Raw genomic sequence first — 17,677 nt, 5'->3', positions numbered from 1 at the left:
AAAAAAAAACTAGTTTTTTTAACTGAAAGTAAGGAGCGACATTAAAACTTAAAGCGAACAGAAATTACTCCGTATATAAAATGGGTTGTCCCCTCCGCAGTCCCTCGCTCTTTACGCTAAAGTTTTTAATTGTTTTAAAAAGTAAAATTGTGGCAAAGAGTGGTTTGAAAATATGAATATTCTGTGATTTTTGGAACTATGAAAATATGGGACATGCCCGCTGGCTTATGGTGCCTCAATACATAGCTTGCTTCTATATAGGGAAATGGCAAAGGTTGTTTTTCAGCTTTTCAATGGAGTCTAGGTTGAAGTGTTTTGTTGTAAAATTAATTGGTTGAACAAATTGATTGATTGATTGATTCAAAAGTGAGGTGTTGACAAGGGTGCAAACCCCCTCATATACGTAATAATTACTTGTCGTTGTAATTTTAATGTTGTACTTTACTTTCAGTTGAAGAAAACTTTTTAAATTTTATTTCTGATTGATTTTTAAAAAGCGCTGATAAATCCGGCGCCTTCTTCATGGAAATTCTCTTTCCCCATGAAAAATTTCTTCTTGGAAAGATGCTCCCACATAACCCTCTCCCCCAGCCCCCCCCCCACACCAGAAAATCTTCCTCTGTAAACTTCTGCATACTTCCTCATCAGGGCATTTGTCCAGGCTGCTAGAATAATGCATCGTTCTAAAGTATCTCATGGTTATTATTTAAGAATACAAGTATTAAAACATCAAGAATCTACTCAAATCAGGGTTTAACATTTTGAATTTCTAAGCAATACTAATCGTAAATAACAGGTAAAGTTCACAGCTTGCAGTCCTTCCCTCGGGGACTGTGGGGGATCAAGTCGTCCTTAAAGAAATAGTTATTATATTTTCGATTATGTTGAACAAAATGACAATCTCAAAATTTGATCCAGTGACTTCATAAGAAATGGATGTGGGAGGCCTCGGGGGCCTAGTTAGGGGACCTAGGTGTGCGTTATTTGTGGCCGTTGTGGTTCTACCAATCTTGTATCTGATCGTTCAAATCGTGGCACAGCTAATAAATTCTGTGTGTACCGACTACTCGAGTTTGTAGATCCAAACTTTTTATGACTGTCCTTCCAATAGCGTTGTTTTTTTCCTACGGGGGCCAAGAGGATAAGTATATACATCACCTGTGTTCATTTAGAAGCAGCATTAAACCTCAATATGCATTGTAGACTACACAAGTATGGGTGACATCAAACTCACTATCCATGGGACATTGCTTAAAAGATCTCATAAGGACTATGTGCTCTCTACGTCCTCTTTTTTTCATTGCTAACGACCCCTACATCATTATAAATTACGAACACATCGGAATTTTTCTCATCATCAATTATCTAAATTGTCATTAGGTTTTTAAATTTTTCCGCACGTTTGAGTACTATCTGCAAAATGAAATATAGCATCAGGTGCAGATTTGTAAAATACTTTATGGTAGAGAAACTCCCACCGTTCTCAGCTGGGGAACTCTCCCCAGCTCCCGTTCTCAAGCTCCCGTTCTCAAACTCCCGTTCTCAGCTGGGAACACTTTCAGTTACCCAATACTAAGTCTTGTTCTGTAGATATGTTAGTATAAACATTCTATAGCTTCTAAGCTTGTTAAATATACAGTTCGACAACACCAAAACAAGGATTTTCCAAACACTCGCCCTTACTGGAATTCAATCCATAACTGTTGGCTCTCAGAAATGACTAGATTTCAGAAACTCACGTAATTCAAGCCTAGGCAGAGTGAATTAAGGAGAATGCTTATTAGCATCAGACTGACAGAGAAACCTTAAAACTTGCCAAAGCTACGATTTTGTTGGAAAAAACTAACAAATTAACGCTTGTAACTAGAAACTAAATTGACAGTTATGAAACAAAATAAATTTATTATTCAAAATCAAACCTTGCGCTTTAAATAAGGATAACCACGGTCTAAAATTCGACTTTTGAAAAAAGCTTAAAATCTTAGATGGTGCTAGAAATGAGTTCTCTATAATAAATTATTATTTAGTAATAAAAGATGACGTTATAATTTAGCAATATCAACCAAATGCGCTCGGCCTTATCCAGTTGTCCATTTTGGGCATTTCTCCAATAGACGTTTTAACATCGCTCCAGGTTTTGATGAGTAGGTTGTTCTTTATTGTGTGTTTGTTTTCATTTCAGTTCTTTCATTAAAACAATTGAGAAAACAACAAAAAGATCCCAGCCGCGTAGATTTCAGGAACGCATTTCCTTTCATTTTTTTAACTCTTGCCATTATGTTCAGATTAAAAGCCACCTGTACTGTCAACCTAACCACACTTTAGCAATTTGGACGAAGTTCAAGCCTAAGAAGAAGAGGGACAAAAAAACTTTCAAAAACGATTTAAATGAAAGAAGTATTTAATCATTGCTTCACGATAACTCAATTCCATATCACATAACTTGGCTTGGATGGGAGGTATAGATAGAAAAAGAAGAAAATATTCATAGACTATTGTACAGAACAAGCGTAATACCACAAATAATATTACATAATATGGTGCACAAAATATCACAACTATATGTTCTCAAAATCATTATAGTAGCCGAGAAAGAATAAAAGGTTAAAGTTACACAAGACAGTTTTATAGTTACACAGTTATAGAGTTACACAATACAGTTAAACTCTCAAGGACACCACATTCATCTTCAAGTGCACCACAGCGTTTGTTATAAAATTTTACTCTTTTATAGAGCAAAATTTTGTTTGGTTAGCTTCATTGAAAAAAATGCTCTGTCACTCTATCACAGAGGCTTTGATAAAACATCTAAACATTGATTTTAAAAGTGTGCAGGCATTTCCATGACACATGAATCCACGCATCAGAGGGCTTGAGCAAAATATTTGCGTTGTCGACTTTCTACATAATGACGTTCAAGAAATACATGCGAGCTTTCACTAAGGGTACTTGCAATATGCCTCATATTTTTTGTAGCTCTTCTTTCGGAGAGCGTGTTCAGAACCTCTGTACTTAATGGATGATTGATAAGGTGGAGAAGAAGAAATACCCACTTCCCCAACGCTCTTTTGACTGCTTTTTCCATTGAAAGCCAACATGTACTAACTATTATAAGAAGCGTATGGACCCCCTGTTCAGGAAATTCTGGCATTTACTTAAATTTTTTCTGTCTCTTAGTGCTTCCTTAGAAAAATATTATCAAGTCCTTTAAAAAAGCCTCAAGGTCATCAGGCTGAGCTTGTATTGCATAATTTGTACGCAGTGCAATTAGATGCCTAGTAAGAGCCAAAACAAAGAAATCCAACATGTCGTTTTAAGCCTTACTCCAATACCTCTAATAGTGCCAGTTGTCACTGATGTGTTGTCAAAAGCAACATATATCATGTTCTTTTTTGATATACCTTCTTTTTATAAGTAATTGTCGGACATCGCTTTTAACCCACGGCTCAAAGCGTCTTCTAGTTTAGTAGATCAAAAAATTCTTCGTAAACTTTTTCAGTAGAGTAGTTCCATCATTTAACAGTCAAAGAAAAGAAACTTTATTTATTTTTTGGTCTTTTGATTTATCAAGAATAAGAAAGTATTTTCAGACTTAGAAAGTCATAAATCACTCCAACCCAATTAACAGTAGAAGCTGTCCGGCTACTTGAGACAAACCTTAACTCCGATGAAAAGAAGTTTTGGTTCTGAGACTCTGAGCCAGGCTAGATGATAAAAATTTGTAATTTTACTTTTTATCATCTAGCCTGGCTCAGAGTCTCAGAGTCTTGCTTGGCAGTCTCCTTGGCTTTGCTGCATATCAGCTCCACTGAAATAGAAAGAGATAAAATCAAAAGAGATAAAATACTACAACAGCAATACATGTGAAATATGTTTAAAAAAGTTGTCACGTAAGGGGGAAAAAGGGATATGGTTCTAGTCCTTTTACATTTCAAGACAAAGAGCATTAAACTGTTGGATATAACTTTAGTATTCATATTTTTTGGCTGCCCTTTGAATAGGGAAAATAGCAGTATAACTTTCACACAACAAGTAAGATAAGGATAAGATAAGATAATATTTGTATTCGAAAGACTAGCACAAGCTCTATAGAGCCGAATTTGCTTTATATGTCAGTAAAAATAAAAAAAATAAAAATTCAAATCAGTACATTAAGTCAAACACGTAAAATTAAAAAGAAATTAAAAAGGGGAAAACATCAAAGATAAAGGGCAAATCAGTAAACTTGACAATTAAATTACAAAAACATTACAGTAAATCAAAAATAAAAGCGGAAATAGAGGAAAAGGGGGATTTGGTAAGTACGAATTATTATTATTATTATTAAGCTGTTCCAGAATAAAGGGGATAAAACTTTTACGAAACCTTTCTGTAACAGCATGGATCGGAGAGTAAGTTGGGATTGCTAAGGAGGTTGACCGAGGGAATCTGAGTCTAATGGGATTGTGAAAATCAGGGAGTAAGTGCTCAGTACGGGGATTGGAAATGACTAATTTAGCGAAAAGCAGGCAATTTTTTTCCCTCCTTTCTTTTAAGGTGGTAGTGTGTGCAGCTTTAAGGAGGAAGGAGTATGGAATTTTGCCTTCTTTGTAAATGATCCTGAACAAACGCTTTTGGACCGACTCGATTTTGTCACTAAGTTCATTTGAAAGTTGCGAATGCCAGACCGGATATGCATATTCCAATAATGGCCTGATAAAGGATAAGAAACACGGAGGGAATGTATCTTAGGACAATTAAATTTAACATTTAAATTTAAATTTAACAAGAGAATAATTCATCATTTGCTTCAGTAATATCCTTTCAGTAATATATTCTTCTTCTTCTTACTAATATCCTTTTTTCTGTATATATCACGGCATAGGGGGGGGGGGTAGTTGTTATTACGTAAGGCCATTGGATTCTGTATAAGACTATATATAAATTCCCGATCTATAATGAAAACATTACTCAGCATAACTGCAGTGACAGATAATCTTATGAGAACAATTAAATAAATAAAAAAGTTTTTTTAACTGCAAGTAAGGAGCGAAATTAAAACTTAATTCGAACAGAAATTATTCCGTATATGAAAGGGGTTGTCCTCTTCTCAACACCACGCTCTTTACGCTAAAGTTTGACTCTTTTTCACAACTCTACTTTTTAAAACAATAAAAAGCGTAAAGATCGAAGTGCTTTTTAGATTTTCGTTTACTATTGAGGCGGGTTGCTCTTTGCTACAGTTCGTTACCACGAACTGTTTTATTACCGAATTAATTTGACGGATTAATCATTTTTCCAATTTCACTAATAGGCGAGTAGTAGAGAGGAGTTTTTCTGTCGCAAGGGTAGTCATACTTACTAGCATTGGTGTCTCCCTTAAACTGCGAAAAATAGGTTGGAGAAACCTATACTTCCTATACTAATTGGTATCAGAGCATTTTAAATTAGCGTACTGTCCGATGACTCTCCATAATCATATGTTCCTCTGTTTTGTAAAAACAGAGGAACATATGTACTTTTGTACTTTCTGTACATATGTACATACGTACATATACGTACATATTTGCGTACATATGTACATACGTACTTTCTGATGACTCTCCAAAATCATATGTTCCTCTGTTTTGTAAAAACAGAGGAACATATGTACTTTCGTACTTTCTGTATATATGTACATACGTACATATTTTCGTACATATGTACATAAGTACTTTCTGATGACTCTCCAAAATCATATGTTCCTTTGTTTTGTAAAACTTTGTTTTTTAAACAGCCCCTGGAGTATGATTTTTGGATTATTTTTTATTACTGAAAGGCAAGAATGAGCAAAAAACTTATTTTGAATGCTGTGCTAGATTTTTTTGCCCGATTGCTATCTGAGGGTGCGAAAATAAACTGTATTGTAACCTCGATTGTGAATCTTTTTGCGAATTATGTAATATTAGAGTAAATAGACTTCTTTATTCTGAACTTAATACGGGTCGAGTCAGCAGTCAGGCCTAATAAGATGAATACATTATTGACATGTGTAAACGATATAACTATAAAATGTTTCTGCTTTTTTATTAAAAAAAAACTATATTAAATTTAGGGACTAAATGTTAGTCCCTAAATTAAACTTACAATCCTAGTCATTTTTTTTCCAGCAAAGTGTAAATTGTGTTCTGGTCTTGAGAAGGCTTGGGGGGTTGTATGCCCTACTCCTGTTAATGTTTGCTCATTTTGGGTTTGAATCAGTTATTTATTTTAATTTCTGTTTGTTTTGAGTTTCACTTATCTATTGATGGTGCTTTGTGGTAGTTTTACGATTGAAAAGTTGTTTTGAATTTATCTTTTCTCATTTTTGGCTTAGTGAAGCTCTTTAGTTTTCTTTGAAAAACTTTTTTGTAGAAAAATCCTTTGTTCGAAGGGCAAGGGTTTGAATTCTAGTATATCAAGTTATTTGGTTGAAAAGGGGGGGGGGGGTTCATTGGCGTGACTCAATAAGCTTAACCAGAGTCGATCCAACTCTAATTGGGCACCTGGATAAATATGGGGAGGGTAAACAGGAAGGGTGTGCAGAAGCACAAGATGGCTAGCTCCCATTCCCCCATTGCACTTTGATGATGAAGGGTCTTGAGACGGAGATCAGAACCACCTGTTTGGACTTTAAGGGTCTAGTGCCGTATTCCATACGTTTTTTACCTTACCATTACAGGTCAGGAACTATTATATAGCCTTACGTCGAATCCAACAGCCTTACATAACAGAAGCTACACCACTATACTGTCACTGTCGAACTCGGAAACGGCGCAACGGCGTTGCGCCGTTGAGGCTGCATACCATGCTACATTAGTTTAGCTTGTTTGTGTTTGAGTGCTTGATTGTGTTGCTACAAATATATCTAAAAATGGAAGTAGAAGAAGCTGATGTTAGCCTAAAAAGTATTCTGAAAAGTAAGCGTTTAAAATCCGGACCGCTGGCGCTATCTATTATTGAAATTCTCATCACATACCAACTTTACAAACCTTACGAAGATGTCACGACTATTCAGCTTAAGCCAAAAAAGAAAAAGAAATGGCGTGGCAAGCGCGCAGTTAGAAGGGTCCGTCAACGCAGAGAGTGCCGTGTACTTTATAACGGTGATCACAATATTCCAGTAACCAGTATAGCTCGCATTGACAGTGGAAAAAAAAAAGTAAAAAAAAAGCAATATGAGACATGCCTAATTACTACAAATTCCTTAGAACCTAAACCAACAGTACAAACATTGAAGCCCTACTACCGCACCGAAGCTTCGAACAGCTCAGACAACTCCCATCCTGTGCTAAAACCTGTCACTCTAAGTGCCAAAACAAATTTCCCAATCCTAATTCTGTGCAATTCCAGGTCACTGACGAATAAAGTGGACGAGTTAGAACTTGTCTTACGCATCAAATCGACACCATTAGCAATAACTATCGAATGTTGGGATATTACTACTGAAACAGGCGCTATAAGAGGCTATCTGAACTTCTTAAATACCAGGCGTGACAGAGAAGATACACGACGTGGAGGTGGAGTAGGTATCTATTGCCGTGAAGACTTGCCATGCAGACAACTTAATAACCCTTCAGATTCCTGTCATGAAAGAATCTGGCTATGGTGCAGACCGAGAGGGTTACCAAGAACTTACTCGTGTATCATTCTAGCAGCAGTATACTATCCCGAAGGTGCTCGCAACAGACGTTTTTGCAGCATCAAGTTGACAACTTTCGGGAATAATTCAGTAATCCAGCTTTCATCATAGCTGGAGACTTTAACTTAACCGACAAAAAGTGGATTTCACCTGTGCAGGATCTAAAACAAGTGGTCGATGTTCCCACTCATGAGAGTGGAAGTATACTAGACCTCATACTAACGAATCTTGAGGTATTTTATGAACCACCAGTTTCCCTCGGACCACTCGCTAAGTCAGACCACAATATTCTCTGGTGGGAACCAAAGAGCAGAAATAATATATCGAAACCAAAAAAGGTCAAAATTGTTTATAGACTCCTCAGTGAGAGCTCCATCTAAACATTTGGCAGGTGGATCGCTAACTTTGATTTGTGTTATAACAAATATTAATGAAAAGATCGAGACATTATACTCGATTCTGCAGCAATTGTACCATGAATTTTTTCCAGTTAAAGAACGCACGATATGTGAGACGGATAAGCCGTGGTTAGATACTAATATATAAAAAAATGATCAAAGAACGATGTAAACTCCATGCTGCAGGAGACATACTGAATGCAAACAAAAACAGAAACAAAGTCGTCTCAGCCCTCCCAGCTTCCAGAAAAAGATATGTACGGGAAAAAATACCACCACTCCTCAAGTCAGATTCTCATAAGTGGCATGACGCAGTAAAACGGCTTAGTGGGAAAAAGAAAGGAAACGAAATACGAATCAATAGCCCAGACGGTAGTCTGATAAAAGCCTCGGGAGTCAATGAATTCTTTACTAGATTTTCACTATTCACCCAACCGTAAGTGATGAAAAAATGTGTGACATCATTAACAGCAATAGTCCTGATGAAATCGTAGAGGTGTCAGAAATGGCAGTTCACTATGCAGTCGGACGAATACGTAACAACTGTGCCTCATACCCAGGTGAACTCCCCATGAAATTACTGAAAGAGTACTCACATCTCTTAGCCAAGCCTATTGCATCAGTGATAAACCAATGTTTCTCAGAACAATCATTTCCGAAGATGTGGAAAGCTGCATATGTCCGTGTTATACCGAAAGTCAAGACACCCCAGTCCTGTGACCAACTGAGACCAATATCGATAACTCCTAACTTAGCAAAAGTAGCTGAAGGTTTTATCTACCGTTCTCTGTTAGAACAAATTGCTTCTGCGATCGATCCGTACCAATATGGTTGCATACGAGGCAGTAGCACTTCAATATATCAAGTGCGAATGTATCACTTAATCGTCCAGTGGTTGGACAATTCTAATAGTACTGTCGACTTATTTCTGGCGGACTACCGGAAAGCATTCGACTTTATTAAACACATGACTGCATTAACTAATCTGAAAGAAATGAGAGCTAAAACACAAATACTACTATTAGTGAGAGAATTTTTACAAGGGAGACGGTAATCAGTTTACCCTTTTGATTGCAGAAGATACCTGCTCTGAGTGGTCAGAATTAACCTGTGGATGCCCCCAAGGAACGAAATTAGCTGCTCTTTTATTTCTTGCCGTTATCAACCCCGTTCTTGCTGAATTTTGAAGAGCATTTCAAGTTTGTTGATGACTTATCTGCACTTCTCAAATACATAGTCGAAAATGCAGTAACAAAGCAGCAGTCTGACCCGACTTTCTTCACAGACTTCATCCACCAGTGTAAGTCGAATAGTCTACAAGTGAATGAACAGAATCAAAAGTTTTACGATTTAATCCACTCAAGCGAGATATCACTATCCCAGATGCTCTGTTTCCAATTGTATCCTCTGCAACAATCCTAGGCGTAACATTTACAAGTGACTGCTCGTCTAAGCTGCATGTAGACAATATTGTGCACAAGGGTCACTATTCAATCCAGAGTTTAACAAGTATGCGCAGGTTAGGCTTCTCTGATCGTCAGCTTCTGCTGGTGTATACAACCTACATCAGGCCTTTCCTCGAGTATTGCTGTCCCGTTTGGGGTCCACAAACTCAGAAAATCGCTTACATGGCAGATGAACTAAAACATGTCTAAAAACGCGCTACTAGAATAATACTTGGACCCAGTTTCAGCAGCTACGAAAGTGCCCTTGAGCTCTTGAATTTGCCCAACTTATTCGATCGAAGACATGAGCTAATAATGAAATTTGGGAAATCACTATTAACAAATGAGAAGCACCGATCCATACTTCCACCATCCGCATCAATCAGCAGACATACTAGGCATTACAACAAACTAGAACCAGTCAGGTGCCGTACGAACAGATTCGCAAACTCCTCTGTACCATATTTCGTAAGAGCATTTAACAAGTGTTAATTATAATTTTGTGATTGTAAAAGTAGCGTAATTTAGCGTTCATTTTTGAGTGCTACGATAGCTATTTAAATAAACGAATACGAAATACGAATACGAATGTATACACACAGAAAAACATATCAGTAAGGATATTAAAATGACCATTTACTGACTTACTGTCTGATAGTTACGCTGTTGTTTTTACTATATACAGGGTAAGCAAAGAATTTTGAATTAAAATTAAGTTGCCATGGCTAATTGGAGATAAAAGCCAAGCCAGAGAGTGAGTGAGAGCCAAATCTGGCATAAGCACAAAAGTGATTTCATTTTCACTTCTTGTAGTTATCCATAAAACTAAAAGATAATTGAGATCATTGGGCTGACTCATGACCGACAATGTCCACTGGACTTGTGTACAAAACAGGGGACTGAATTTGGTAAGACTCACAGGCAAGCAAATGACTTAAAACCCCTTAGGCTTGCCTGAAGGGCTCCTGTTTATAAAATGTTAGCAGTTGTATGATTACTATAAGGAATTTTTTCTTTCGTATTTACTGTTTAAGAATATACTAAAAAGGGGAAGTCTTGTTGGACCTTTATGTAGAAAAGTGTCAAAAAAGTTTTAAAATTTGGCTCGGCAAAAATTATAATAGTAGCAGCAGTAGTAGTAGCCTCTGACTCCACTGGAGTCAACATATCTATTAACAAATGATTTAACCTCATTTTTATACAATTCTAATAAGGGGGGGATTAATGACAGAATTGCCTCTCACTCCATTGGACTATTTGTCTTGGCTTTGTCTACAAATAACAATGACTTGATGCCCATAACCATTCTATTTTAATTCAAAATCAATGGACTTGGTCGAGGCCTTTGGCCTCGACCGAGTCCTTAAATACATCCTTGTAAGTTTTAACTTCACTTACAAAGCTGTTCCTATGATAATGCTGATATAAACTTTTGACTACCGGCTTACAAATGGCATGGTATGATTTAGTATAGCTTCTCCCTAAGAAATTCCATTAAAATGTTACTTTCATATCCTAAGGCATGGTTGTAATAGTAGTCATAGTAGCAGTATTAATACTTAACTTAATACAATTAGCCATTGTTATGACAATATCAAAATATCCTTTTAATAGCCTGTATATTCATACACCTTTTGAAATTTCCATCTTAATGCTCTTAGCATTACAAGTATTAGCAATAGAAATAGCAATTTGACCAGCAGTAATAATAGAAGTAGAGCTAGTAAATGTAGCCATGATAGAAGCATTAATAATAACGTGCACATGCTGTGCCATGATAGAAGCATTAATAATAACGTGCACATGCTGTCTTTTGGTCGATTGACCTTCTCATTTCAGCATTCTTAGAGAGTTCTAACTTAATAACTTTAAAGCTATCTTTCAGATCTTAACTTTAGGTGAGGTTATTGTTCCCAGGAATACTCAGTTCAAGTATGCATGAGTGTATAAAGATGAAACTTTGTCTTATTGGAAACATACTGAGGTTATCTGCGCTAATATTTCCCGCAGTGTAGCGTAAGTTGCAATATATGTTTCCAGTTGAGATTATTGGTATGCTCTATATCTCTCCTGTACATCATTCTGTATATTATTTGCTGTTGTACTGTTGGGTCAAATACATTTTCTCTCTACCTTTGTCCTCTTTGGGTCTTGCAAAATTCAGCAATGCCGATATTAAGTCACATCACAGTCACATCCACATATTTCAGTCAGAGACATCTATGTAAAATTTAGAGTGATACCCGTGTTTCCTTTATTCTTTTACAATAAAGTAAAACTATTGTATTAAATTATGAGGTACAATCTAGGACCTTGCTTTAATTTTATGTTCGAATAAGAAACCTGTTCAATAATTATTCAAGTAGACAAGGTCAAAATGTCTGGACACCTTTTGTTCCGTTTGCACGATCCACGTTTTCTTTTGAGTATGTTGGACCTAAATGTTGGTTCGATATGCCTGAAGATATTAAAGTTATTAAGAAACTGTCTGAGTTTGTATTTCTGGGCAAAGAACATTGTTTTAGTATATATGGGCAAAGGGATTACTCACAAGTTATTTAAAGCTTTATAATGTAAATTGTCAAAGTATAAATACAAACTAGACCTACGTTGCCCGGGCAACGCGAATTGTTGCGGCAACCTTTGTCCAGCTTCGCCAACTAAAGTGTTGCGAGGGCAACACTTTGGTTTTGTTTCTTCGCTATCGATCAGTAATCACATGATCAGAGGCTATACCTCAGCGTTGAAAAAAACAACAACAAAATAGTATCGAAAGAAGGGACTAAATTAATTTTGCAGCCAGTTGAACTTTATCATTTTCAATCGTAGACATCGTGACGGATGAAAACTCGTGACAATATCTTATACAATCTAGTTGGTATTATAAAGCTATCCCTAATTATTCAGGATCAAAATAACATAGATGACATTCTATTAATTATTGCAAAACTATCTCATTGTTTTACATTCTCGTTTGTGCTTGTTTCTTCACTATCGGTTAAATGATGAAGTTCTCAGCCTATCGAAGCTTTTAAAACGGTATGTTCAAACAAGAACGCAATCCTTTTCAATCGTTGACATCGTGACTGATGAAAACTTGGAACAATATCTTATACAATCTATTTGGTATTATAAAGCTATACGTAACTTTTCAGGATTAAAACACCATTGGTGCCACTAATTATTACGAATCTACGTCATTGTTTTCGTCTGTATCCGTTGCGTAAACACTTAATTCTGTCAGATTTAAAGAGATCGAATACAATGTGCACCAATTTGCACAAATTTCTAGCCCAAAGTGAACAGGTTCTTACTTACAAGTCCCTCTCCCGTGATAGACATCAAGTTCACCGGAAACAAATAAATGAGTACACCAACCAGCGAAAGTTGCAAACCCCTTATTGCTGAAGATGATTGTAGTCAAACAGCCGATTATTACTTACAAGTCCCCTACATGTCTTACCACTGGAACCAAATTGGTTTAACCATCAAATATACCGGAAACAAATAATAGGTACAACAACTGGTAAAAGTGGCAAACCCCTCACTGTCGAAAATGATTATGAGCTAACAGTCGTTTTTCGCCCAAAGTGAACCGATTCTTACTTATAAGTCCCTCTCCCGTGATAGACATCAAGTTCTCCGGAAACTAATAAATAGGTACACCAACTGGTATAGTTGAAAACCCCTCATCGCTGAAGCTGACTGAAGCCTAACAGCAGATCATTAATTACAATTGGTTTTACCATCAAATACACTGGAAACAAATAATAGATACACCAACTAGCAAAAGTTGCTAAACCCTTATTTCCGAAGGTAATTAATACCTAACAGCCGACTGTTCCTTAGAAGTCCTCTATTTGTGTGTCTCACAATTTGTATCAGTCTAAATTTCTGTTCAATGTGTACCTTACTACTGAAACTTTCAAACTGGTATACCTCATGAAGGAATTTTAGTTCAAAAGTTGATTTTTTTTTTCTTTTGCCGTAGGTCAACTTTCTAACGTCACAACTTAGAAAGGAGCAAAGGATAAGCTCCAATTTCTTTATCAATGAGAAAACTTTGAAAGTTTATTAGGCACATCTGATACCATTTCTCTACCGCAATCCCAAGTCCAAAAAACTGAATGATAAACTCAGGTGAAATCACGAACAGAAAAGGGTAGAAACAATAGATGGCAACACTTTCCGACCCGTGGGAAAATGCCACATTTTTGCTTCTGTAGATTTTTCTATTTATCACTCAGAGAAGATACATTGGCTGGGGGACCGGGTAACTGCCGCATATATTTAATGCTTATAGATTTTAGTCCATCTTCAATTTGAAAGTGGTGCCTGCCTGCTTGTCTGCTAGAACGGAGCTTTCCACTCGAAAGCAGAAACATGGTTTGATGAAACGAAAGCTTGGCTGCACAACTTCAGATACTCCTCTCTGACATAGGCTATATAACTTCACTTCACTTCGCACACCATAGGCTCTGGCTCGTGGACAAGCAAAAACCATCCTATTTGGCCCGAGGCAAGAGTTCTGTGGAGCTTTCCAAAATGATATGTCATATTCATCAATCCGGCCTGAGGTCCACACTTTTCATGAAAACCGGACAGGTTAGACTCTTACCAGTTTCCAGGAATGAGCTGAGATCGGTGGCATAGGAAAAAAAAACAAAAAAAAATCGGGACAAAACCAAAGTGTTGCTCTCGCAACACAATGTGTATTTTTGTGTGTGTATTTAAATAGCTAATTATTACCATTTTTGTTATTAAACTTATTATAATGAGAGTTGACCCTAACAAAGACCTCTTCGAGGTCTCTAGGGGCAGAGTGGTGAATTGAAATCTGGTATTTGTTATGTCTTTTTCTGTTGTTGTTCCGTTTTTATTTTTGTTGTTTTATTATATATTTCTCTCTCTCTCTCTCTCTCTCTCTCTCTCTCTCTCCCTCTCTCTCATGAATGCACAAATCAATTTTTAAGAGCTCTTTCGAAATACACATAATGTCTTTTGTTTGTTTATATTTTACATCAATTTTCTCTCAAATTTTACTTTCATAGACTTAGCCTTAATAGAACTAGTATCAATAGTAGTTGCGGTGGTAGCAGGAAAAGCAGGTATAGTGTTATTGTTGTGTTATGTGTTGTGTTATTAGCAGCAGGCAAATTTTGCCTTTTGGTCAGCTGAACATCCCAGTCATGATACCCCAGAAGGGTACTCTTGATTCAGTATGCTTTCCCAAGAATATTGGTGTATCATCCATATCAAAAATATGTATGCACATAGTATGTTTTGATTTAGTTCAACTTTTCCCTTAATGGTTCTTGAGATGTTTTTTATAAAACCCCACCCTTAGCAGTACTCGCAACAGCATTAGCAGTTTCAGTGATAGTAGGTGTATTAGTAGTAGTAGTTGCGGTAGTAGTAAAAGTAGTAGTAGTTGTAGCAGTGGTAGCGTGTAAATATTTCCTTTTTGGTTAATTGATCATCTCCCATATCATTTCCTGAAAGTTCCGAATTAATATACTCACTCATTCATGAGTTACACCCTTTGACTACCCATAGACATATTTCATGTTTTGATTTAGTTCAACACGCCCCTCAATATTTCCTTACAGACTCAACTGAATCTCTTAATATTTTGGGAAAGTAGAAGTCAAACATGCATACTTTTCTTAACAAAATTTACTATGTGTGAACAATAAACGAATTGCCTAAAATACAGTAATTTATTAAGTAAATTTTGTATTAAATAAGTTTTTTTTATTAAAATACTGTGATTTGGTTTCTCTCAAATCAGTTATGTCTATTAAAAACAATTGTAGACTTTGTGCTTAAGCATTTATGCCAAATCCCTGAACAATTTTGTCTTTTGTTCCTGCCTTTATTTGATATAAAGATTATGTTCGCAGCTGGGTTTCTGGCCCAGACACGAAGTCAGTTGAAAATTTGTAACGTATGTGAAAAGATCTATATTCTGAAGAAATTTTGTGGATTTTTTTTAGATTCTGCAAAAGAAGATGCTACAAAGAGATTTTATTTAAATAAATTCGATAGAGGACTGCGAGACGAACTGAACCAATGTATTGAAGATATTGAAGTTTTTGGGGACAGACTTCAATGTTCTATTGACTCTAATAAAGAGATTGAACAAATAAGAATGTAAGTTTTATTGATGTATTCATTTTCAACATTTTTAGATTTTCAGCTGCCCGGTTACATACTCAGTAGATTATCAGCCCTTCCAAAATCAGACTGAATTTTGGTGGATATCATTTTGCTATATTATGGTTATATATATAATACATTATTATTTGTATTGCAACTAGTAAATATATTTTAGTGTTAAATACCAATGCTTATACTCTCGGAAGATACCCTTTTGAATTGTAGACTTTGTGCTTAAACATTTATGCCAATTCCCTGAGTAATTTTGTCTTTTGTTCCTGCCTTTATTTGATATAATGATTATGGTCGCAGCTGGGTTTCTGGCCCACAGATGAAGTCAATCTGACACAATTCAGGAATAGAAGCGTTTGAATATCAAGGGGGCTTAAATACTTTACGCTTGTTCTTCTTTCTTATCGTGCTAATCACAAGCATTTGATTTGACTTAGAATAGTGTCTTACTAGCTTGATGGTCACCGCTGCATCCCAAAAATAGATAATTGTCAGTACAAATACGGAAGGAACAGACAGTGGAACATTTGGACACATATATGAGTAGGTATCAAACTCCCCTTTTCATTATTTAATTGATCACTACAGAAAGATAGAGTAGCTCCATAGGAGGCTTAGACCAAGTAGGACCTTGTCCTAGGGGGGGGGGTCAATAATAGAAACTGGGGCGCCCTCTCCTGGGGGTCATAAATACAGGTGGAGGAGGAAGAAGGCCGCTCAAATGTACACTCAATAGGGCCCACTGCCGTGTTCACACGTCACATGAGTTACAAACCTTCTTCCAGTAATGGGTTAAATTGCATGGTGATGCAGAACACCATCGTGGGAGGATCCTCTATAGGAGGACAACAGCGGCAGGGCGTAAGATCCAGATTTATGGACAACGGCCTCTGTAAAGGGCTGCCACGACCCTTCTGGGGTACCTGCAAGACTGGGAAACTTGCGGTCATTTTTCCCACTTGAGGAGTGGTGCCCCTTGAGGAAATTGTAGCCTAGTAAACAACACAGCACTCCTACGGGATTCTGATTATTGGATATTTTTCTGAGCTTAGTTTGTTTTGATGGGCGTTTTCGGGCTGAAAAATCTCTTCCTAGCTGATTTATCTACTATGGGTTGCCTCCCCGTAGTAGCATAATATTTGTAGGCATGAATATATAATGAGTCGAAGGTAATAGGCTTGGGACTGTCTGTGCAGGATTTCGACTCTTGTTGATAGAAGAGCATCGCCAAGTGCTGAAAACCATGTTGTGACCAAGATGGGCCCAGGATTGCACAAAGCCTCCAACTTACTGGAGGTCCCAGGGACTTCTTGCTGTCCGGTTCTAAGCCGGCTTAAGCACTTCGGTGTAGACTTGAGAAGATATGCTGGTCCCCGTCCTACACTGGTATCCGGGATCACTGCTTTTCCTGAGGCCAAAATAATTTCAAAGATTTTAAGAACATGAAAATTGGAACTTGGAAAGTTACGACGTTAAAAAATGACTATCGACTATCGACATTTTGACTGACGAATTCAGACGGTTTGAACTGCATTTATTAGAAGTTTCAGAAACTCATATCCCAAGGGTAGGAGGCATGAAATTAGGTGACATAGAATTTGTTTACTCAGGCAAGAAGGATGGGGCACATAGACAGGTAGTAAGGTTCATGATGAATAAGGAAGCTGCTAAGTCTTGTTTAGGCTGTGAAGGTATTAATAATAGAATACTAATTGCTCATTTTATGACTAAAAAGTTATGCCCCCGTTGAATATCCGTTGAATATATTATATGCCCTCGTTGAACCAACTGATGGAGATATTAGTGACTCAGATGAATTTTACTTACAGTTACAGGAGCAAATAGACAGGGTACCAGGTAATAGGGATAGATGGTACCCTAGCCTAGATAAATTTGGTGTAGGAAAAGAAAACAGTAATGGCTATAGGCTTTTGCAATTTTGTACGTATAACAACCTAGTTATAACCAATACGGTGTTTGGTCACAAAATGGCCCATAAGTTGACATGGTATTCACGTGATGGT

The 17,677-nt window shown here is 36.8% G+C and overlaps 1 protein-coding gene across 4 annotated transcripts in view; it reads right to left on the bottom strand.

Annotated features, from left to right (window-relative positions):
• Positions 1-1,902: 1,902 nt before the first annotated feature.
• LOC136038473 (uncharacterized) overlaps positions 1,903-17,677 on the bottom strand; it is a 181,881-nt gene continuing 166,106 nt past the window's right edge. For 3 of the 4 annotated variants that reach the window (XM_065721538.1, XM_065721539.1, XM_065721540.1), the window contains one exon: positions 1,903-3,808. In XM_065721538.1, the coding sequence (XP_065577610.1) occupies positions 3,760-3,808 (49 nt within the window). In that variant the 3' untranslated portion in view covers positions 1,903-3,759. The remainder of the gene's footprint in view (positions 3,809-17,677) is intronic. The other variant, XM_065721542.1, reaches the window with a different exon arrangement.

The sequence above is a fragment of the Artemia franciscana genome, chromosome 18 (assembly GCF_032884065.1).
Source record: "Artemia franciscana chromosome 18, ASM3288406v1, whole genome shotgun sequence".
NCBI classification, from domain to species: domain Eukaryota; kingdom Metazoa; phylum Arthropoda; class Branchiopoda; order Anostraca; family Artemiidae; genus Artemia; species Artemia franciscana.
This window is presented reverse-complemented; position numbering and strand designations above follow the sequence as displayed.